Here is a 23,167-nt window from a genome sequence, read left to right as displayed (position 1 = left end):
AGCGCGGGGAGGGCGGGGCGAGGCCCAGACCGCTCCGCCCCCTGACCAAGCCCCGCCCGGCCCCGGAGGGCCCACACGGGGGCTACGGGAAGCAGGAAGGAGCAAAACCCAGCGGCACTTCCGGCGCGCTCGTCCTCTCGGCTCGGGAAACCGGAACTGCTCTTTAGTTCTCGCGAGAAGCGTGGAGGGGGGGGCGGGGAAGGCGCAGGGTTTGAAACATGGCGGACGACGTGGACCAGGTTAGTGAGTTCCCGGGCGCTCGCGGCCCCGCTCCGCCTCGCGAGCGGGCCGGAGCTGCTCTCCCGCCGGCCCCTGGCCTCTCCCAGCCCGCCCGACCACGTTCGCGGCGCGCTCTCGCCCCTCTCCTCCCGAGTCGTGGTGTGCGGTGGCGGCGTCTGGCCGCGCGCGCCCGAGCGGCCGGCGTTCCCGTCGGAATCGGGTCGTCCAGCTTGAATGTAGAGCTTTCTTGTTCACAGCTGGTACTCTACTACCTGGGCCACACCGACGGTCCGGCATTTTGCTGGTTAATTGGAGATGGGGGCCAGCCCAGGACTGGCTTTCAACCGTCGCTTCAGCTCTCAGCCTGCCGAGTAGCCAGGATGAAAAGTGTAAACTGCAGATGCACAGCAATCTTACCAGCTCTTGAAGGCTGCAACCAGCCATTGACCCCGTGGGTGACCCCGACAGATCGAGCCTTGACCTCTGAAACCTATGTTGCCGACAGGTGTTTTTCTTTTGTTGATGGTAGAGTTTGAACTGAGGGCTTAATGAAAGATAGGTGGAACTCTACCACTTGAGCCATGTCTGCAGCCCTTTTGACTCTGGTTATTTTTTAGATGGTCTTTGGCACCACAGTGCCCGGACTTTTTTATTGGTTGGAATGGGATCTTGAAAATATTTAGCCCAAGCTGGCCTTGAGCCATGATCCTTCTAATCTCTGGCCTCCCAAGTAGCTAAGATTTAGGGATAAGCCACTGTGTACAGCTTCTAACAGTTCTTTAATAGAAATGAGAACTGTTCATGGGAGACTGTGAGGGAAGGGTGACATTGCTCCAAAAGAAATGTATTCTTTATCTGACATATGTACATCACCTTTATAATAATAAAAAATTTACAAGAATAATGTTACTGCTCCAGTTCTCACTATGCAGTGATGACTCACAAAACTTAGGCCATTTTACCTCGTTTATTTTTATATTCACTGTTCATTAGGTTTAGCTCATTTAGTCCTCTCAAGTCCACTAAAGGAAAAATATGGCTTCCTCATTTATATAATAGGAAATACTTTTCAAGTGACTAAATATTTGAGATTAAGCTAAGGTCCCTGTAGTTGACTCAATACACCCTGAAATTGGGTCTGACAGTTTGAATCTTGAAGGAACAAAGTACAGTCATGATTATTGTGCTGTGTAACTCCTTCCTGCATATGTTGCAGTACTCATTTACACAGCAGTTATTATATCAGACACTTGCACTGAGCCTTATTCATTTAAGCCTCACAACAAGTATTTAGGTAAATGCTCATTTTCCTTTTTTACAAACTAGAAAACTAAGCACATACTACACAGTGAAATTTTACTTATCCATTAGAAAGAATGATGTTACACCATTTGTAAAGAAATGGAAAGACCCGGAAAAAAAATATGCTAAGTCAGGCCCAGAGAGACAAAAGATGCATGTTTTCCCTTATATGTGGAAGCTAGTTTTAGCTTACAAGCTTATAAGTAAATACGTTGGGTGGTATGCAAGTGTAGACAAATTTATTAACTGAAGTATGGTAGATTCAAGGGATAACTCCAATAGTGTAATTCCTTAAAAGACAAAACCAGAGTTAAACAAAATAAACACCAGGAAATGGGTACTTGAAAGAGGTGAGCTGGAGTCAAGGGGACTGGGGTAGACAATGAAGAGAGGGAGATGGAGTTGAAAACTCAGTGCATATCCTACAATGTTAAGAGGGAGGGAAGGGTAAGAGTGTTGAAAGGGGTGATATAGATCAAGATACATCCTATTCCTAAACTGCTTTGTTAAATGGCAACTCCTTTGTTCAACTCCTTAAGTATTTTTTTTTCTTTTTTTGGCCAGTCATGGGCCTTGGACTCAGAGCCTGAGCACTGTCCCTGGCTTCTTCCCGCTCAAGGCTAGCACTCTGCCACTTGAGCCACAGCGCCGCTTCTGGCCGTTTTCTGTATATGTGGTGCTGGGGAATCGAACCTAGGGCCTCGTGTATATGAGGCAGGCACTCTTGCCACTAGGCTATATCCCCAGCCCCTTAAGGATTTTTTTAAAGACAAAAAAATAACAAAATAGAGAGGTTGAGTCACTTGCCCCTGTGACATCATAGCCATGATTCAAACATTTCACTCTTTCTAGTGTTAATGACCTGTTTCTTTTGTCAGCAACAAACTACCAATACTGTAGAGGAGCCCCTAGATCTCATCAGGCTCAGCCTGGATGAGCGTATTTACGTGAAGATGAGGAATGACCGAGAGCTTCGAGGCAGATTACATGTAAGTAAATTTGTCAGATTACCTTGAAATGGCCTTTCCTGATCCCTTTCTACCCTTGCTCCTTCAAAATCTAAAAGCTACCACTACACTCTACTCTAAAACTCATGATTCTTGGCCTACCAAGTGGTGGAATCAAAGACATACTCTACAATGCCTGGCTTTTTTGTGCCAATCCTCACACTTGAACTCAGGTCCGGGCACTGTGCCTGAGCATCTTTTGCTCAAGGCTAGCACTCTCCCACTTCACAGCACCACTTCCAGCTTTTTGGTGGTAATTGGAGATGAGCGTGTCGTGGATTTTCCTACCTCATCTGGCTTTGAACCACAATTCAAATCTCAGCCTCCTGAGCAGCTAGAATTACAGGTATAAGCCACCAACACCCACCTCTGACTTGTCACTTTTATTAGTATCATTCTACTTTAAACTGATTATCATTCATTGGGCATTGATGTCAGGTTCTGTTGCTCTCGTTTTTTGAATGATGTCTCTTTTGGTTTTTATACCCTGAGAGCACAATTACAACTACTAACCCATTTTGTAGTTGAGGGAGCTCAGGCTCAGAATTTCACAACTGCTTGCTCCGGGTGACATCTCAGCCATTATTAGGAGAGCCAGAATGGGAAGCCAGGCGGCCTCACTCGAGTCCTAGTCTAAAGCTTAAGTACTGTGGTTCCATGTTTCATGACACCTGAAGAAAAGCACCAGCGAGTAGGGAGGGGTAGAGAGAACAAGGCAGATAGTATTCTTTTTTTTTTTTTTTTTGGCCAGTCCTGGGCCTTGGACTCAGGGCCTGAGCACTGTCCCTGGCTTCTTCCCGCTCAAGGCTAGCACTCTGCCACTTGAGCCACAGCGCAGCTTCTGGCCGTTTTCTGTATATGTGGTGCTGGGGAATCGAACCTAGGGCCTCGTGTATCCGAGGCAGGCACTCTTGCCACTAGGCTATATCCCCAGCCCAGATAGTATTCTTAATATAAACAGAGTTGAGCTTAATTAATTAACATGGACTGGTGGCAGGTGGAGACCCCAGGACTGACATTTACCAAGTCTTGGAGGCATCAGTTTCCCGGTGCAGACTTCCTGTGTTTTCTGCCCCTCCGTCTCACGCTCACACTCTTCCTAGTGCTCCCTGCCTGCAGTGTCCTGCAGCTGGTGGGCCGCTACTTCTCTCCTTTTGCCAGTGGGTGTACTATACCTCACTGTTAGAACTAAAATCTAAGTGGGTTCTGAACAAGACCCCAGAACTTATTTGGAGGTTGCACCAAATACCTTGGTTGCAACATTTACTAATCCACAGGTTCTGGACATGGTGTTGCTCTGCCTCCTTTACCTTCGTGCTGTTTAGTCCACGCCAGGCCGGTGGTGCCTCATGACAGTGTCCCGTGTCTGACTCCTGTCACTCCCATACAGGTGGCACTGAGAAATCTGATGAGTCTTCACAGGACTGTAAATGATGCGACTGCCATGGTGAATACTTTAAAATAACTCCCATTATTTTGAGTACATCGTTTGGAGGCATAAACAGTGTTAGATCTTTATCGGATCAATAGTTGGCATTAGAAATGGTTTGTGAAGAAATGGGCTATCCCAGCAAAACATTTGTTGTTGGTTTTTTAATATGCAATTTGTGGCACATGCATGAAGAGTATAACTTGTAGTGGAGACCTTTGTGGGTGCGGCCCTTGAATTGCTTCTCAGATCTTTTGATTCCTCGCACTCCAGGCTTATGACCAGCACTTAAATATGATACTGGGAGATGTGGAAGAAACCGTGACTACCATAGAAATTGATGAGGAGACGTATGAAGAGATATACAAAGTAAGTCAGGAATTTTGTTTTCTACCTGCATGTATCAGTTTTACATATATTTATGGGAAGCCTGACTGTGTTTTCTTTGGTTTTGTTGTTGTTTTCTCCTGGTGCCAGAACTTGACCTTAAGGCCTGTCCTTGAGCTTTTTCACTCAAGGCTAACATTCCATCCCCTGAGTCACAGTTCTACTTTGGCTTTTTTCCCCCTGATTAATTAGGATAAACGTCTCAGACTTTCCTAGCTAGGCTGACTTTAAACCATGATCCTCAGATCTCATTCCATTCTGAGCAGGTAGGATTACAGTACCCAGAAAAAAAACTGAGAAATTTTAAAACTGTAGTTCATTCAGAAATGTAAACCCATCATAGGATTAACATGTTTTGTCATCTTATTTTGTGTTTTGAGACAGGATCTCACTATATAGCCCAGGCTAGTCTTTTTTTTTTTTTTTTTTTTTTTTGGCCAGTCCTGGGCCTTGGACTCAGGGCCTGAGCACTGTCCCTGGCTTCTTCCCGCTCAAGGCTAGCACTCTGCCACTTGAGCCACAGCGCCGCTTCTGGCCGTTTTCTGTATATGTGGTGCTGGGGAATCGAACCTAGGGCCTCGTGTATACGAGGCAGGCACTCTTGCCACTAGGCTATACCCCAGCCCCCCAGGCTAGTCTTGAACACGTGGATACTCTGCCTCCTCCTCTGAGTGCTGGTATTACAAGCATGCACCACCACACCCTACTCATAAGTAACAGATTATGGACAACAACCTAACTTTCTGAAACAAAATATTTTGTGAAAAACGTTTGTTTTAAACATTTGCGGATCTCGGATGCCTGGCTTGATGATAACCAAATTCACAGCTATGACTTTTTATAGTTGAGAAAAGTCTGACCACAGAGACAGGTAGTATGTTTTGTGGGTACTTGATTTTGACTTTATACTCAGACTCGACAAGTGATAGTTTCTTAAAGATTAGTGGTACTAGTGCATCAGAAACCATGTCCGTGAACTTGTTCTATTCTTCAAGCAATAATAGCAAGCCCTCATCATCTGGAAAGCATAGTTCATGAGTTTTCATTGTCTTCCAAATAATGATACATTTCATTAGTCAGTATTTTTATAAGATGACCAGTGGTCTCGTCTGAAAAGCCTTTTAAGTACTGCAAGGCCAGTCTGCCTCTGCTAGGCCATAGTGACTAAAATGTGGGTTCCTGGCCTCTGTGCTCACATCCATGGAACTCAGCCCAGTTACCTGACCTGTCTGTCAGACGGGTGGTAAGATAATAGAACTCGCTTCGTGTGGCCATGGCGGATTCCTGGAGCTGTTCCAGGCGAAGCTTTCAGGTTAGCGACAGCCCCTTATCAACATTAGCCTCTACTCATGCCTCCCTCCTTCAGCCAATCACTCCTGGCTTCCTCCCAGGGTATGTGTCTGTCTGTCTGTCTGTCCGTCTGTCTTTCTCTCTCTCAATGTGGGCATCTGGCTATCAGAGGTGTCACATAAGAACTTGTTTTTGTAGACTTCGTACATTTCTTATCATAGGCTTTTAACATGGCTCCAGTTATAATATTCCAATTCTAAAAGGAACTTCCTTTCCTTATATTTTAGCATCTCTAGGTCTGGCTGTTTCTTGTCACTCAGATAAGAATGCACTGTCAGTTAAATTGGAAGCATTTTTCCCTTTTTAGTTTGAAGGTTTCAAAAATGTGATGAAATATGGAGTGTGCAGTTTTTTGCTGTGCTTTCTAGGTAACTTTGTTGATCTAAGCATTTCACCCTAGATACAGACGCTTCATAAATGTACTTAATACTGTTTTAATGCTGCCTGCAACGCAAGAGGCTGACTTCAGCTGTGTGTCCACTTAGAGCAGAACTTGTCCCCAAACTGAAGGTGCTGTGTCTGCACACCACCACCGTGGGGAGCCCCGGTCACACATCCTTAGCACTGCCCTCCGTACAGATGACCAGCTCTGCCTGCAAGTCTGCCCACTCTGGGGGACGTGCACACTGCCTCTCTTGCTTTGAGAGTTGCAGGCAGAGCTGGTTGACTTGGTGAGACATCTTCTGCATTGCCATGACTTGTTGGGTAAAGTGTTAGAAATGAAGTCACCAGATGATAGAAAATGCTTTTCCTGCTGGGTCTAACTGAAAACAGTGTTGTCTGCAAAGTGTGGCATGCTGCTGCTTTCTGCTGTGGCCTATCTGCTTGCCCGTCAAGTAGGCTTCTGCACACACACAGTAGTTTCTCACTTCAGTGTCGGCGTGTCCAGACGGGAAAGGACAGAGGGTGAGGTCTGGGAGTGTCTACTGTCCGGTGACAGTCAGCACCACGGACAGCTACTGCATTGTCTCCAGTGCACTCAGTTCCTTCAGATGCAGGAAACCAGACTCTGGTTCTTCACCTTGGCCCTGGCTTTGTTTCTCTCCTTTCCTCTGTTGAAATGCTAATGGGCTCAGCATTTCCTAAACAGGAGGACACCTACAGAGCGGAGGTGTTTCCCATAACTTAGATAATTCCGCTGACTTCTGGCAGGCTCATGGGAAGGCCGAAGACAGGAACCCTCACTCCTCCACACTGCCGTGGCTGCCTTGTAGGCTGCTAAAGGGCTGCATTTTTGGCCCCGGCCCGCGTCCTGTTTACCTCCTTCTTTCACCAAACACCTCATGGTTTGGCTTGGCACCCGGTCTCTCTCCGAGGTATTGGGCTCTTTATAGCTGCCCCACGTGCCCTCTGCCTGCTGGGCTTTCCCTCGCCTGCCCGCATGGATTTGCGGACCATTGCCGAGAAAGCCCACCCTCCATCTACTCTTTCCTTAGGGACGAGTTTCTTCCACCTAGATGTTTATTCAGCTTTATCACAGCTTTTTAAAAACGCTTGTATAGACTGGGTTCTAAAGGAAATTGGCATTTCTAGCCCTGAGATTGCTATTTTTCATTTCTGTTTGAAAGCCAGCGTCATTGCCTGAGATCATTTTGTGTACTTCCCATGTGATTGCTGTTATCCTGATGGTTAATAGCAGTGTCTACTAGCATTTGCCTTTTCCAGCATCTTCTCCCAAGCCTATTTGGGAGGTCTCTGGGCTGCTTTCCAAGTTTTACTTAACATGTTGCCAAGGCTTAAGAGGATTTCAAACATGCCATGACTTCCTGACTGCCCAAGGCCTGACCACTAAGCCAGAGCCGCAGGGTATGGTAGTGTATCTGTGCCTGTGTGTGCAGACACAGACATCCTGGCCGAGCCCAGTGGAAGCTGGTAGGGGCGGGGCTCTGCCAGAGTTGGTGGCTCTGCTGCTGCTAGATCTCAGCAGTTACCAGTCCAACGGGGACAAGCACGGACAGCCACTCGTGGGAAGTTCATGGGTCAGTCTGGATGAGGTACTGTCCATGTTGGCTAGATCTGGTCTCCAGCAAGCGTGGGAAACATACCTCGCTGTTGTCCAGGAAGAGTAGAGCTGTTGCTGGGTAGTACCAGTCTCTGCCATAGCGTCAGTCCCCAGGAGAAGGAGAGTGACCAGGTGGCTTCTTTGTGCTGCAGAGGTAAATGATCAGGTGTTCAGTTGTTTGTGTTATGGTCAGCCAGCCTTTAAATGTTCATTTCAAAAAACCACACGTTTGTACAAATGCATGTTGAGTTTTTTCTTCCTTTCTCTTGCAGTCAACAAAACGGAATATCCCAATGCTCTTTGTCCGGGGAGATGGTGTCGTACTCGTTGCCCCTCCTCTGAGAGTTGGCTGAAACAAAGAATTTATCCTGTGTAGAAAGTAGGAGACTGTACAATTGAATCTTCAAACATACAAAAGATTCAGAGAGAGAAGCATGCATATTTTTTTATACTAAGACATGACCAAGGATTCCTCCATCCCAAGATGAGTTGGTTTGCAAATGTCTTACAGTTCTTCAGCTAAATGGCATTTTTATTTTTCTCCATTTGTTCTAATAAATGTGATTACCAACCTGCTAGACTCCTCAGGAGTGATTTGCTCTACTGTTCCTACAGACCATTTCTGATTGTTTTTCTTCAAATTAAACTTGATGTTTAGTTTTTGATTTTTTTAACTGTAGTTTCCTGTCCTGTGACTTTCATTACCTTTTTGGCATTCATGGGGCACATGTTTGGGCATTAGTAGGATAATCAGAAACCAGAGCTGTCTAACCAGAGCTCATCTTCTTAAGGGCAGTTATTTTTAAAGCAGGGGCTGAGAGTTGTGGACTGGGAGTAGTTGGGGAAGAGTGCCAGGTAAGAACAGCCTGGAGGGCTGGGAATATGGCCTAGTGGCAAGAGTGCTTGCCTCGTATACATGAGGCCCTGGGTTCGATTCCCCAGCACCACATATACAGAAAACGGCCAGAAGTGGCGCTGTGGCTCAAGTGGCAGAGTGCTAGCCTTGAGCACAAAGAAGCCAGGGACAGTGCTCAGGCCCTGAGTCCAAGGCCCAGGACTAGCCAAAAAATAAAAAAAGCCTGGAGAGAGAGGCCTAGGTGGTGTCAACATTACCATTCAATAGGACACAATACACAGTTCCTGCTGCCAGTGCTACACTTTGTGACTCCAAAGAAACCTTTAGCCACCCTTGGATCACAGGCCATCAGTGACAAAGAATCTTAAAACAGCAGTCTCAGGAATTAGGTAGGAAGTCTGAAAATGAAGCTGTTTTGATTTCTAGCTTCAGTCAGCCATGCTTAAGAAGGGAAAGTATATACCCGTTGCAATTCTAAAACCTTATCACGATAGAGCTTTCCAGGCACCAGTGGCTCATGCCTGAAAGCAGCAGCTACTCAGGAGGCCAAGATCTCATGATCATGGCTCAAAGCCAACAGAGGCTGGGAAGTCCTTGAGACTTCTGTCTCCAACCAACAGCCAAACAGCTGGAAGTGGAGGTGTGGCTCACGTGGTGGAATGCTAGCCTTGAGTGTAAGAGCTCGGGGACAGTGCCCAGGCCTTGAAGTCAAGCTGCAGGGCTGGCACAAAAGGAAAAAATGGAGCCTAGAAGCTGATGCCGTCCACTGCAGTGTAGAAGTGTGCTTGGTGGAGGATCGTGTGAAATGCTCAGTGCTCACCAACACAGCGCCAGGCACGGCAGGCTCCCGTAAGCAGGGCATTTCCATCCACCTCCAAGAGGCCTTCATAGATGTCATGGCTTCGTTTCACTGGCCCTGGCCCTGCACGTTTGCGGAGAAGACAGGTGTGGATGGGCTGATGGAGCTGTATCTCGGGTGAGGAGGTAGAGCCTCCTCCCGTCACTGGTCAGCTCCGCACTGGCCTTAAGCTTTAGTGGCCTGCCAGGTACCCTGCTTGCCACAGCCTGTTCACTGGGGAAGAAGTGGGACTCGGCCATTGTGGCAGTAGCCGGTGGCCATTCTTGGGGCTCACGCTTGAGAGTGGAATGCTTACCTAAGTTCTAACAGTGGTGATGTGCTGCTAGTGCCCGTTTCCTGAATACCCTTCTCTGGCAGGGGTGCTGCGTGCACATGGGAGGCGGCAGCATGACACACCCCTACCTGTGGACGCGTGCTACAAGCCCTGCAAACACCACAGCACCAGCTAGTGATGCCCAGGCCATACCACAGCCCGGGCCCAGTGCCCCGGGGCCCTCCACTCCCCCACACTGTAGTTGCACGTGCCCTTGGTGACTTGTCCCACGCATGCTGAATCCTTGGGTATTACTCCATGCTTCCATCATCTCTCCTGCAACCAATAGGATGTACTAGAACTTCAGGACATGAAGACTTTTTAAACCTATTTCTAAATCCCTAAAGCCTTAAAATCTGACATACCGCCTCCACACCCAAAACTCAACTGCCACAAGCGAACGTCTACTCACCAACTGCTGAGACCCAGGATGAGGGACAAGGACCAACTGCAGAGCAACGTCTAGAAAGAATCGCCCACAGGGAAAGGAGGCAGCGTGAGTTTGGGAGCCCCCGCGGGAGCTAGGGCTCAGCACTGGGCACAGCCCAAGCGGGGCCCTACCTCTATAAATCTAGGGGTGCCCTCCAGGGGTTGCAGGAGGGCCGTGGCTGGGCTCTCACCCTGGCCAGCAGCTGGTGATCCTGGGTCCCTGGAGCTGGAGTGTCACAGGGGTCCTGGAGGTGTGGCCAGGTGGTAGAACACCTGTGTAGTGAGCACAAGACCAAGTTCAGGCCCGAGACGACGTCGTGGCGTCATTGGTGGGCCTCCACTTACTGAACGTCAAGTCAAGCCCGCGCGCGGCAGCCTTGGCATGCCCCGTAAGCAGGGCCCTGCAAGTCTGGACACAGCCAGGAGCCTGCGCGCCGCCTTTGCCCTGGTCGGTCCCACCTGGCGGGCTGCTCACAGCCCTCGTAGCTGCCACAGAGGAAGATTCCACCGGGGGAACCGTTGCCAGCGCTGAGTAATGCCTACCTGTGCCGAGGGTGGAGAATAACTGAGTCCGAAGAGCCGTCCTGGCTGGGGCAGAAGCGCAGTGATGATTATTCTGTCACGCGGGCCAGCTCGTCCTTGTGGCAGCCCCCCGCTGCCTGCCGGCCAGCACAGTAATCTCACTCTTGATTGGCTCATTCTGGCCCACGAGGATAGAGGGCTCTGCCCGGCCGGGCCGAGCCACGTGCCTACCCCAGCAGCCAGGCGGGGTACCCGCCGCTGCTCTGAGTTAGGGCCGTGGCCACAGTAATGGAGTTCTGGGAGCACACCTCAGGAGAACAGTTTTTACGGTATTGTGGACCATGGGACAATCTGGAACACCAGAAGCGTCATGGGGTGGGTGGAGCTCAGGTGGGGGACCTGCAACACAAGGGGTGTGCTGGGCTAGGGTCCGCACTGGGGTCCTCAGAACTCGCGGCCTTGCTCACCACGAGCACGGAGCCTGGCCCGGCAGCTCTCCGCGTGGGTCAGATGGCCAGACCAGTGCCAGCAGAGCCCCGGGGGGGCGCAGCGTGGAAGGAGGGGGGCTGCTGCCCACTCGCGCCACGTTCCCCCTCACAGCGGCAGGCTTCCGGTCAGCCACACGCCTGGGAAGGCCCCCCGAGTCCAGCCGTGCTCCCTCACACGGTACCCATCGCAGGATGGCGAGGCCAGATGTTTTCCACTTCTGCTAGATCATTGCTCAATTTCCATAAAGCAGGGCATGTTGAGTCTTATTGTCTTGGCTCCTAGAAGTTCCTGGGCAAGGAAGCGGCATGCCCTCCTGAGTTTATGACGCTGATTATCCTGCAGGAGTTTTTCCCAGTGCTCCTTCCTCCCACTTCCTGTGCCAAGGGGCTGGGGGCTTGTGCTAGGTTGCTGACAGGAGCCCCAGAGGACGGTGCAGTGGGAGGGAGCCAGATAACCCAGCCATGGGATTGCCATGGGGACACATGGGGCGCAGTGGCCAGCGCTGAGGACCGGAGGCCATCTGCGTGAGCTACCGGCTCATCCTGGTCCCCAGGTGCGGGAATGAGGCAGCGGGCTTCTTCCATTGGTCCCCCTCTCCCCCTGGGGAGTCTTCAGAAGAACTGGATTCGCTCGGGGAAGCAGAACTATCAAACGTTGCTCCGTGTCAGGGTCTGTAAGAGCTCTGAAGGCCGGGCCAGGGCCGGGTGGGGGTGCACAGCGTCACAGAACTGCCACGTGGCCTCGGGGAAACAACTGGCATAACAATGTTTTCTGGGTCAAAGGTCAGCAAGAGTCATATGGGCTAGGAAGGACCCCGGAGATGAGGTGCAGGTGCGGAAGGGCAGGGGTTCAGCGCCTTCACAGATGGGGAGCCTAGCCAGCCAGATCTCCCAAGGCCACAGCAAACAGCCAGGCGAATCATGTCCTAGATCAGACCGGGGCCTTGGGGGTTCCTCCCAGCAGAGGCTGATCTCTCCACCACAGCGGGGTGCATGCTCTGGTCACACCTCCCCCCCCCCAATACAGACGCCTTGCTCTTGATAGAGCCATGACCCAAGGTCTTTGGGGGTTCATTATTTTGGGGATGGCTTGTGTTTATGCGCAGGCCTGCTTGGCCTGGAGCCCCATTTGCTCTTCCCGTGTAGCTGGGATGACAGGCGTGACAGGCGTGTGCCACTGTGCCTGGCTTACTGGTTAAGGTGAGAACTCAACAACTTTAAGCCCACAGTGGCATCAAACTACATCCTTCTCCTCTCCACCTCCCAAGTAGCTGGGATGACAGAAGTGACCACCATCCCCGGCACCTTTGTTGTCTTTGAGAAAGGGGCTTCCTGATGAGTCAACGCAGCCACTAGAACAAACGGGAAATACGTTTCCATGCTCAACATGAGGCAAATGGCTACGTTCCTCCTCCCCAGGGCCTGGTGGGCGCAGCAGAGTCAGGAATCAAACCTGCAGACCCACTCTGTCACCCACACGCATTGTGAATTCGGTCAGGCCTTGCACACTCTCTGGGTCTACCGGCTCACATGGACGGAAATGAAGCAAGGGTCGGCCAGTTCGCCCCTAAGCAGCTCGCCTGAACTTACATGTCTTGTTTTGGGTTTTTTGTTTGTTTGGGGGTTTTTTGTTTGTTTGTTTGTTTGTTTTGCCAGTCCTGGGCCTTGGACTCAGGGCCTGAGCACACTGTCCCTGGCTTCTTTTTGCTCAAGGCTAGCACTCTGCCACTTGAGCCACAGCGCCACTTCTGGCCGTTTTCTGTATATGTGGTGCTGGGGAATCGAACCCAGGGCCTCATGTATACGAGGCAAGCACTCTTGCCACTCACTAGGCCATATTCCCAACCCCCACATGTCTTATTTTGTCTTTCAGTTAAATGTATTTTAACTAGTACATAAAAATACAAATATAGTGGGGCTGGGGATATAGCCTAGTGGCAAGAGTGCCTGCCTCGGATACACGAGGCCCTAGGTTCGATTCCCCAGCACCACATATACAGAAAACGGCCAGAAGCGGCGCTGTGGCTCAAGTGGCAGAGTGCTAGCCTTGAGCGGGAAGAAGCCAGGGACAGTGCTCAGGCCCTGAGTCCAAGGCCCAGGACTGGCCAAAAAAAAACAAAACAAAAAAAAAATACAAATATAGGCGCCAGGAGCAGTGGTGCACACTGGTAAATTCAGGAGGCTGAAGCAGGGGGACTGGGAGTTTGCAGCCAGCCTGGACTCCATAGCGAGACCCTGTCTCAAAACACAAAAACAGCATCAGGTGTGGTGGCACACGTGTGCCTATGATCTCTACTCCACAGTAGAGGTGGGAGGCCAGCCCGGGGCAGAAGTTAGCACTAGGCCCCATCTGGGAGGCACGCTAAAGTAAAAGGATGTGCGTTGTCGCTAATCGCCTTGCCTTCTGGATCCTCTCAAGTCCCAAACTTACACCCAACTGCCACCACCAGGGGGCGCTGTGCTCCCTGCGGTTCCACTTGGTTTGCAGTCAGTGCTTGTGACTACTGGACCACGGATTCTGTGTCATCTAGTTCCTTAGAGCCCGACGGCTTGTAGAACTCCAGCCCTATACTTTGTTCCTGGTGCCAGGAACAAAGAAAGCAGGCATACATAACTTGCGCTGTAGGCGCCAGGCGGAACGCGACCGTAGCCCGCAAGGTTGACGTGAGATGACAGGTTGGCAGGTTGTGTATTCCGGGCAGGGCGGGTTCTGTCAGCATGCTGGGCCCTGTGCATGCGGCCGAACAATAGGTGAACAGAGCTGGCATCAGGATTCAAGGTCAGATTCTGCCACTTCAACCAGCAGGTCCCTGTTCCTGTTCACTGTTTTAGCGCCCTCATCTGTGCAGTGCCCGTGCAGTTTGCACAATGTGTGTGTCTTGGAGACAAGCCAGCGTGGCTCTGTTACTGGTTAAGGCTTGAGAGTGCTTAGAAAATTCTTGGTCAAAGTATCTGTAGCCAGCACTTGTGTGTTGCTGGGTGAGAACAGAGATCAGGGAGTGAAGAAGTCTCATGTTCAAAACCCAGCTCCACCAGCGAGCAGCTGAGTACCAGACGTAGCTGCTGAGCCTCGGTTTCCTCCGGCCTCCAATGCAAAGGGGCAAGCACCCATCACAGGGCGAGGGGCTCTGGCACGGAGCCCTTCCAGAAGCCGGCAGCTCTGCTACCTGCTTCCGGCCTCCTCCAGCCTCCCTGCCTGGCTGGCAGGGTCCATGGTATGAAAGCCCCCTGATAAATGCCGGCCTGTCTGCTGCCTTCCTGAGTCTACCACAGCCAGGCTGCTCAATCTTCCTTAATTCCTGTTCTCCTTTGTGACTTTGCCAGGCTGGGAACAACGTTGCTGGTGGTTAGGGTTTGGCAGTAAGAGGGGGGCAGGCGGGCCTCCCCCCACCTGCGGTGCCCTATGCCTCACCACCTCCTTGGTTCTAAGCCATGATTTTCTCAGTTCTGCTTTAGGACACGGAGAAATGACCCAGCTCGGTGAGCAAGGTCACCAACAACATCACGGGACGATGACATCACTGTCAGCCACAGCCCAGGAAAAGCACGGCTGGAACAGGCAAGGGGAAGGGCAGGTCCTCCTCACGGCGGGCCCCGTGTGTGGCCGAGAGCTCCCCAGGGCCACGCCGGCCGCTGCTCGGCTCCCGCGGCTCCGCACTCTTGGAAGGGCGGAATATCACTAACGGGTTTTGTTTCCCCCTTTCCTGGAAGAAAGCTTACCAAGTGCCCGAACCAAAATAGAACGTGAACTGTGTCACAGGAATCCTGTCCAGTCCAAGCGCACCCCAAGGCCCTGATAGAGAAACCCTTCGCCAGAGCTGACATTGCAAAAGGCCTCTAGCCAGCAGCCTCCCTCCCGGCCTCCCTCCCCTCTCATGCCCCTGCAGCCCGCAGCTCAGGTGGATGGATGGGGCCTCTTGGGCTCTGGAGGATCCGACTTGGAGGTGAGCCAGGCGCAGAGACTCAGGAAAGTGAGTGGCTGTCCGACTGCACGGCCCATTCAGTGCCGTCTGCTTCCCTCCCGCCTGGCCTGGCTACGACACTCCGAATGCACAGCTTCCAGAACAAGGGAAGGTAAACAAACGGGAGCACCGAGTGCCCGGCAGGCTTGTCTGTCACTCTTACATCCTGTAAGTGTGTGGGGGGTAAGTGACTCAGCTGAGGGGTCACCCCTGCCCTTTCACATCCAGTGTGACAATGGAGAATTTCATCAACCTCCGTGTAACACTGGTGTTAGCAGCGTATTTTTACCCTACGTAGAGCAGGCATCTGACAAATACTTCTGAGCGGGTTCGTTTCATTTTTAATTACAATTTGGCACAAAATGTGCCATCGTGACCACTTGTAAGGGTGCAGGTCGGCAGAATTAAGTTTCTTCACACTGAGGTACCACAGACTACTCATCTTAACGGCGATCAGAGGCCCCACCACAAAGGCCGCGTCCCACGAAACAAGAGCACGAGGCCCAAACCCTGCAAGCATTCCAAGCTCCGAGGAGTTACTATGAACGAAACCCAGATATGAGGGCCTGGACTGTTGGGGGACGGGGGAGGGCTGTGCCAAGGGTGTTCTGATGCCCTTGCCCTGCTACAGCCGCCCCCCCCATCCCAACAGCGCCCCCTCGGACCGCGCCTCCGTCAGCCAGCACCCCAGCCTCCCGGCGCGGCCTCGGAACCGCCCAGCACGAGAAACAGCTTGGAAAAGGCTCCGGGGCCGGTCAGGTCCTCATCGCAAAGCCAAACCGGCGCCCTCGCTGAGCGTAGCCCCCAGGGTGGGCCGCACCTGGCCAGGAGGGGGTGGGTAGACACCCAGATTCTCAGCCCCGGCACGGTGCAACGGCAGAGCGCAGAGTGCTTTCCCAGCATGCACAGCCCATCCTCAGCACTTCAGAACACAATAACGAAGATGCACATTCTTTTTTTTTTTTTTTTTTTTTTCCAGTCCTGGGGCTTGGACTCAGGGCCTGAGCACTGTCCCTGGCTTCTTTTTGCTCAAGGCCAGCACTCTGCCACTTGAGCCACAGTGCCACTTCTGGCCATTTTCTGTATATGTGGTGCTGGGGAATCGAACCCAGGGCCTCATGTATATGAGGCAGGCACTCTTGCCACTAGGCTATATCCCCAGCCCAAGATGCACATTCTTGACGCCCACCCCAATGGTACCGAACCAGGACTTTGGGACGTTGGGAGTCAAACGAAACAACTTGCGCGTGCATGCGTGCGTGCGTGTACTGGTCTTAGGGCTCAAACTTAGGGCCTGGATGCTGTCCCTTAGTTTTTCACCCAAGGCCAGCACTTTACCATCACTTGAGCTATAGCTCCATTTGCAGCTTTTTGGTGGTTAATGGAGATCCGAGTTTAGGATTCTCCTGCCCAGCCTGACTTCCAGCCATGCTCCTCTGATCGCAGCCTCCTGAGTAGCTAGGATTCCAGGTGTGAGCCCCCGGCCTCCGGCTGGCAGTAAGTCAGTCCTCCTGGTGAGGGGCGCGCACCGCGTTCTGAGAGTCCCTGCCCTCCACCTGGCGTGCATAGGCTATGCCCCACAGCCAGCACCCCAACCCTGGCGGGCAGGCCCTGGAAGCACGTTCAACACGGAATCTCAGATGCCAACAGGCACTTCCACCTCCTTGATCAGCGTCCTCAGCCCTGTCCCCAGGGATCGCGAACATTCTGTGTCCAGTCAGTTCCTGGCTCTGTCACCTGGGAGGGCCCGGACGCAGTAACACGCTGGGAGGAGATGAAGCGGTACCAGATTCGATCCTGTCTTCTATGGCCAAAGGAACCAGATTCATTGGTTCAAAGCAGCCCATGGAGACCCTCTTCTCAACCAACAGCTAGGCATGGCGGCATATGCCTTCCATTTCAGCCACATGGAAGGCTGAGAGCAGGAAAATCACGGCTCCACGCCAGCAATGGAAAAATGTTCATCATCTGTCCAACTCCGCAGAAGAAGCTGGGGATAGCGGCACATGCCTGTTAGCCCAGCCGTGGTGGGAAGGAGAGGTCCCGGCCCGCTCCCCCGAACAAGAGCCTATCTCAAAATAACCAATGCCGGCTACATGGCTCAGTGGTACAGTGCCTGCCTATCAAGCCCAAGGCCCAGAGTTTGAACCCAAGGACTGAGGGGGAAAAAAGCTTCAAGGTCGAGAAAGACCAAGAATGTTATGGAACTATTCCAGACTGAAACAGACCAGAGAGAGGAGGAATAAATGTCCATGTGATCCCGGACCTGGAACAATGTGCGTAACTCGGGAAGGTTATTGTTGGAGCAATTGACCAAACTTAAATATAGACTGTAGATTAGATGTGGGCCACAGTTATGGAAGAGAATGTTCTTGTAGGAAATACACAGTGGAGTCAGGGGTGAGGGGTAGTGCATCTTTCTAAAGGGATCTGGAGGTGTGTGGTGTGTGTGTGTGTGTGTGTGTGTGTGTGTGTTTACACAGAGAGCAAAGAAGACACAACAATTGATGGATGTAGGAGATGAGAGTCCATTAGTAACTTTCAAAAAAATTACATCAAAATACATTTTACTCTTCTTACAAAGCAAGATCAAAGAGCCCCAAGAGCTCTCCTGCCTTCCAGCCCCATGGTCTCCGCTCCAGTCACCTCCACAGACAAGTGGCTGTGCACTGCCCCAGCCCCTCCCCACGCCCCCTCCCCCCCCCACCCCTCCATCCCAGCACCCATTCTCCTACCTCAGCACTTGGTACGGATGACTCCTTTTTTCCAGTATGGCTCGCCGTCGCCTCCCGCAGAGGGAAACGCGTGCACGCGCGGGCTTCTGCCAGTCAGCCTTCAGCACGGGAAGGCGCAACCTTCGTATCTGAGATTCCAGCTTCCATCCGCAGAACGCAGCCCGACACTGCAGCAAGGAGCCCAGCTGTGTGACTGTTCCGGCGGCAGTATGAGGACCTCTGGCTTTGAACTCACTCCTGGCTCAGTGATTCTCTTGTCCTGATCTCCAGCTGGGACTCCAGGCTGCTATCCACCTCTCCCAGCCTTGTCCTAGGCTTCCATTCCCACTTTCTCAGCCAGTCCTCATCCCTGTCCTCCAGCCCCCCGACGTAGCTGCCTTCTGCTCCCTCACTTAGTGAGTATGTCACCCTGCAATCCTAGCTTCTCAGGAGGCTGAGATCTGAGGATCGACGTTCAAAGCCAGCCTGAGCAGAAATGTCTGTGGGACTCCTATCTCCACTAAACTATCAAAAATGCTGGAAGTAGAGCTATGATTTAAGTGGTAGAGTGCTAGCCTTGAGCAAAGAAGCTCAGGGACAGTGCCCAGGCCCCGAGTTTAAGCCCCAGGACCGGCACAAGAAGAAGGAGAAGGAGAAGGAGAAGAAGGAGAAGGAAAAGAAGAAGAAGAAGAAGAAGAAGAAGAAGAAGAACAAGAAGAAGAAGAAGAAGAAGAACAAGAAGAAGAAGAAGAAGAAGAGGAGAAGAAGAAGAAGAAGAAGAAGAAGAAGAAGAAGAAGAAGAAGAAGAAGAAGAAGAAGAAGAAGAAGAGGAAAAAGAAGAAGAAGAAGAAGATAGTACCCTGTCCGCACGGAGCTCCACAGTAAGCAGGAGCTGGCTGAGAAAACCAGGCCCCACGGAAGCTGCTCAGCTTGCTGAAGCCACACTGCGTGCGGCTGCGTGCGGCCATGGACCCGGGAACTCATGGCTGCCGCTGCAATGTGCCGGGGAGGGCAGCTGCGGGGTGTCCCCCTGGGCGGCTCCCCCAGAGCCTCAGCCCGGGTCCAAGGAACTCCCTACCTGCCCTCACCCTACTTTTTCCCCTGGGTTGTGTTTTGTATTATCCTGTGGCCTCCTGGTCCTACTTGCAGATAAGGAAGAGGTGGTTCTGCCTCACAGGGCAAAGGTCAAGTTCACATGGACTTGCAAAGTCATCTACACCGGAGATGTGATCAAATAATGGGGGGGGGGGGGGGGGGGGGAAGAACTGAAAAAGCAAAAGCAAAAACAAAGTAACAAAATAAAAAAAAAAATCACCTCAAAAATGTCCCAGGAAGAGACTGAGCATGAAGAATTAAAACAATGCAAGGGAGCAGGAAATTTCTCAAATGAGGTTTTATTTCTCCTCAGACCACTGACCCTTTCCCTCCTTGAAAGCTTTCTGCGACAGCTCATCCGCCCCTACCCTGTCCTAGCCAGGCCCTGGTCCCTTCCCCACCCGCCCCCACCAGGGCCTGGCCGGTTCACTGCCTGCAGCCTCCAGATCCACCCCTCCCCCCCCCAACACTTAGAAAGACAAATGTTTGTCTTGGAAATCCAGCACGGCCTGGGAGGTCTTGAATTCCTGGGGCTTAGTGCGGGCCCTGCCTTGGACTTGCTGGTGACCTTCCCTTCCCTTCTCCAGACCCGCGTGTGTGTGTGTGTGTGTGTGTGTGTGTGTGTGTGTGTGTGTGAACTACAGGAGGAAAGCAACGTGTGGCTCCGCTCTGCCTGAGATGGCACTGAGCTCCTGGTGGAAGGCCAAGGGAGAACTCACCAGGAACAACCACCTACTCCCTGACTGCTCAGGTGGAGGGCTGGAGATCTGTTCTTCCTCCGTGGCTGTGAACTAATGATGCGTTCTCCCTGGATGTCCCAAGCAGCAGGCTCACAGGAATGTGTTGCAGGTGATGAATACAAGCGACACCTTAACAAGGTTTTGTTATTCTAGAGAAAAACATGTCCTGGCTCCATCTTTTCAGGGCAGGAAGGTCAGCGTTGAGGAGGGGCAGGTGAGCACACTTCGTTCTTTGGAGTGATCACTCACCTAGCCTTCTGTCCCTGACTGTCCCTGGTTTTTCTGGTGGTCTAGGCAGCTGACAGCACCCGGCTGGCAAGCCCGCCACGCTGCAGGTGAGCGAGAAGGCTGCACGAGCCCTGGCGCTCGGGCCCCTCACCCCCTCTGCCTTCCAGCCCCTTGGCTCTTGCTGGTACGGCATGGGATGGGGCTCTGAGGGGTGTTCATGAGGCTCGGATCCCACAGAGCGGCATGGCCTTCTCGGCTACAGCACGCCATGAGACTGAGGGGCGCGAGAGAAGGCTGAGTAAGGGTGTCAGTCCACGCTCGGCTGCTGTTGCAGAACGGCATGGTTCAGGGCCAGCGGCCGCGGGCGCTGGGCACCCATGGCTGAACCGTACGAGCCGGAGGGGCGGTGAGCGTGCAGAGGAGCGAGGCCAGGGGAGACGAGCTCTAGCGGTCACTGCAGCGAGAACCACCCACCCACCGAGGGGGGCCTCCGGCCTGCGGACAGCAGCAGGGCGCTCGGTTCCGAGAACACACCGTAGTGAGGAAATGTCTTACAGCAGGCCATGGGACCACATCACACATACTCCTGTGTATGTTCATGTACGATTATATTTTATGTCTAATAACCACATATCAGGGAAAATGCAACCTTTAGCCTCCTGAACCTGGCTTATTAACGGAATGGCTAGTTTCCAGATCCATCTATTTCCCTGAAAATAAAATAATGTCATTAATGTTTTTCCGGATTGAGATTTCATTTATTTTTTTATGAATGTACATTAGTTATACGGGGGGGGGGGAGTCACTGTGACATTTCCACACACTTACAGTGTATTCTAATCAGCTCACTCCTCTGCCACGCTTCCTCCCCTCCTTCCCCCTTTCTGGAAGCAATTTCAACACATTTCAATGTTCGGCTGCAGCCACTTGCCGTCCAGCCTCCTCCTTAGCCTGCCCCGCCCCCCTCCAGGGGTCCCCGCTGAGCCTTGCTTCCCCCGCCCGTCCCCCCCGTGATCACCAGCTTTCGGTGAGGTTCTTTATGCCGCTTTCATACATTCCTTCTTCTTTATGGTCAGTACTCCATTGTGTGTGTCCGCCACGTTTTTCTTCACCCGTCCATTGGTTGTAGGGCGCAGGCTGTTTCCACAGCTTGGCTGTTGTGAGTAGCACTTCAACAAGCCCGGGTGGCGCCTCTACTGGATCCGAACGCGGCGCAGCTGGGTTCCGGGGAAGTCCTGCGCTCGTTACTGGGTGCCTCCGTGCCGAGTTCCATGGTGGCCGCGCTGGTTACTTCACCAACAGCGCGCCAGGCTCCTCCTCCCCGCGGCCTCAGCGGCGTGGGGTCCTGTGGACGCACTTGATGGTTCCCCCCGACGAGGCTGGCGTGGGATCTCAACGCCATTTGAATTTGAATTTCTTTTATCACCAGGGATGTTGAGATTTCTTCATGTATAATTGTGGTGTTTGTTTGTTTTTTTTTAAGAAAGTTTATGACTTCCTTTTCCCTGAGTACTTATTATTCTTACCAAAATAAGACAATCAAGCAGCCGAACAGGGTGTCGATGGCACTGGAGGCATTTTTGTGATTAGTAACAAAGGCAGCTGTGGAATTAATTTCTTCCGGAGAGGGGAACTCAGGGAGAAGAGGAGCTTGTTGGTTCACTTCGCCAATCAGCAGGGTTCTGGCTCTCTCCAAAAATTGAAAGCCTTTTAGATTTTGCAACACAGAACTCTTCAGGCACTTCCCTCAGGCTGAGGGCTGGCAACACACACTACACCCAGACATGGCTGGCGCAGGGCGGCTGGCCTGTGTAGCCCCAACCCTTCAGAGAGGAGAGGTCACAGCAAGATCAACTCGGAGCAGCCCTGTGCCGGGGGGCCCCGCTGGTCCTCACGGTGGGACCCCTAAATGACAACTAACCCTTACCTAAACTTTCCTAACCGTGAGCATCCTGTTGTCTGGGATTCAAAATGTGTTTACTGTGCTGGGCACTGGTGGCCATGTCTGTCATCCCAGCTAGTCAGGAGGCTGAGATCTGAGGATCACAGTTGGAAAGCAGCCTGGGCAAGAAAGCCCGTGAGACTCTTATCTCCAATCAACCACCAAAGAAAGAGCTGGAAGTGAAGCTGTGGATAGAATGCCAGTGTTGAGCAGGAAAAAAACAGGGCGGGTGGGGGGAGAATGTAGTTTAGCATCTCAGCATCTTAAATCAAAGTCAGACATTTTGAATGGAAACATCTCCATGCTGGCTGGGGATATGGCCTAGTGGCCCCTTCAGTTCTTTTGACTATGCACCTAGGGCTGGAGCTGCTGGGTCGCACATTAGTTCCAGCTTTATCCTTGTGAGGAATGGCCAAATACTTTTCTCCAGCAGCTGAGCTCCTGTCTCAAACTCCAGCGTAGCTCGGATTACAGACATGCCCCACGAAGCCCAACTGTTGGGAAGGTGGTGCATGTAAGTTAAGTTTTTACTGTTGCATGAGACAAGAATCCAGTTCCATCCTTGTTCCACGCCCGTTTGTTGAAAACAATTCATCTTTTTTTTTTATTTTTTTGCCAGTCCTGGGGCTTGGACTCAGGGCCTGAGCACTGTCCCTGGCTTCTTTTTGCTCAAGGCTAGCACTCTGCCACTTGAGCCACAGCGCCACTTCTGGCCGTTTTCTATATATGTGGTGCTGAGGAATCGAGCCCAGGGCCTCATGTATACGTGGCGAGCGCTCTACCACTGGGCTATATTCCCAGCCCCTAATTCATCTTGAAATGGTCCTGACACCCTTGTTGACCACTGGGCCACAGCTGTGGGTGTGGTTCCGGACTCCCACTTCCTTACCACTCCCTTGGACGCCTATCCTTGCACCAAAGCACACTGGTTTGATTACTGTCATATTGCTGTAAGGCTGGAAATTGGAACATGCGAGTTGTCTAACCTTACATCTCGTACTCGATAAAAGGAATGCTCTGGCTCTTCCCTTGTAACTCGGCCCTCCGTTTCTGTAAAGCAGGAAGTTGGGTTGTGGTAGGGATGGCCCTGAACCCGTTGGCTACCGTGGGGGGGCGTGGCTACCTTCGGGCTCCTTTTCCTGCCTGTCTGCCCCGGGGTGACTTTGCAGTACGATGTGGACTAGCAGTGTCGGGCACAGACCCGTTTCTTTCCTCGCAGTGGGGCCCCCGCTTTGCCTGGAGACCTGAGCCTGTGCCGGGGCCTCCCCGCGTGACCCCGTGGGACCTCCTCTCTCCGGGGTCTCCGGCCCTGGTGTTCTGTGG

The 23,167-nt window shown here is 52.1% G+C and overlaps 1 protein-coding gene across 1 annotated transcript; it reads left to right on the top strand.

The window, feature by feature from the left end:
- The first annotated feature begins 134 nt into the window (after window positions 1-134).
- Window positions 135-8,274, top strand: Lsm3 (LSM3 homolog, U6 small nuclear RNA and mRNA degradation associated). The gene is made up of 4 exons (XM_048356327.1): window positions 135-239; window positions 2,400-2,510; window positions 4,231-4,326; window positions 7,969-8,274. Exons 1-4 carry the CDS (start codon window positions 219-221, stop codon window positions 8,047-8,049), a joined length of 309 nt encoding a protein of 102 aa, XP_048212284.1. The 5' UTR covers window positions 135-218; the 3' UTR covers window positions 8,050-8,274.
- Window positions 8,275-23,167: the final 14,893 nt, after the last annotated feature.

The sequence above is a fragment of the Perognathus longimembris genome, chromosome 10 (genome assembly GCF_023159225.1).
Source record: "Perognathus longimembris pacificus isolate PPM17 chromosome 10, ASM2315922v1, whole genome shotgun sequence".
Classification (NCBI taxonomy): domain Eukaryota; kingdom Metazoa; phylum Chordata; class Mammalia; order Rodentia; family Heteromyidae; genus Perognathus; species Perognathus longimembris.
Note: the sequence above shows the minus strand (reverse complement) of the source record. Positions and strands in the feature narration are given on the sequence as shown.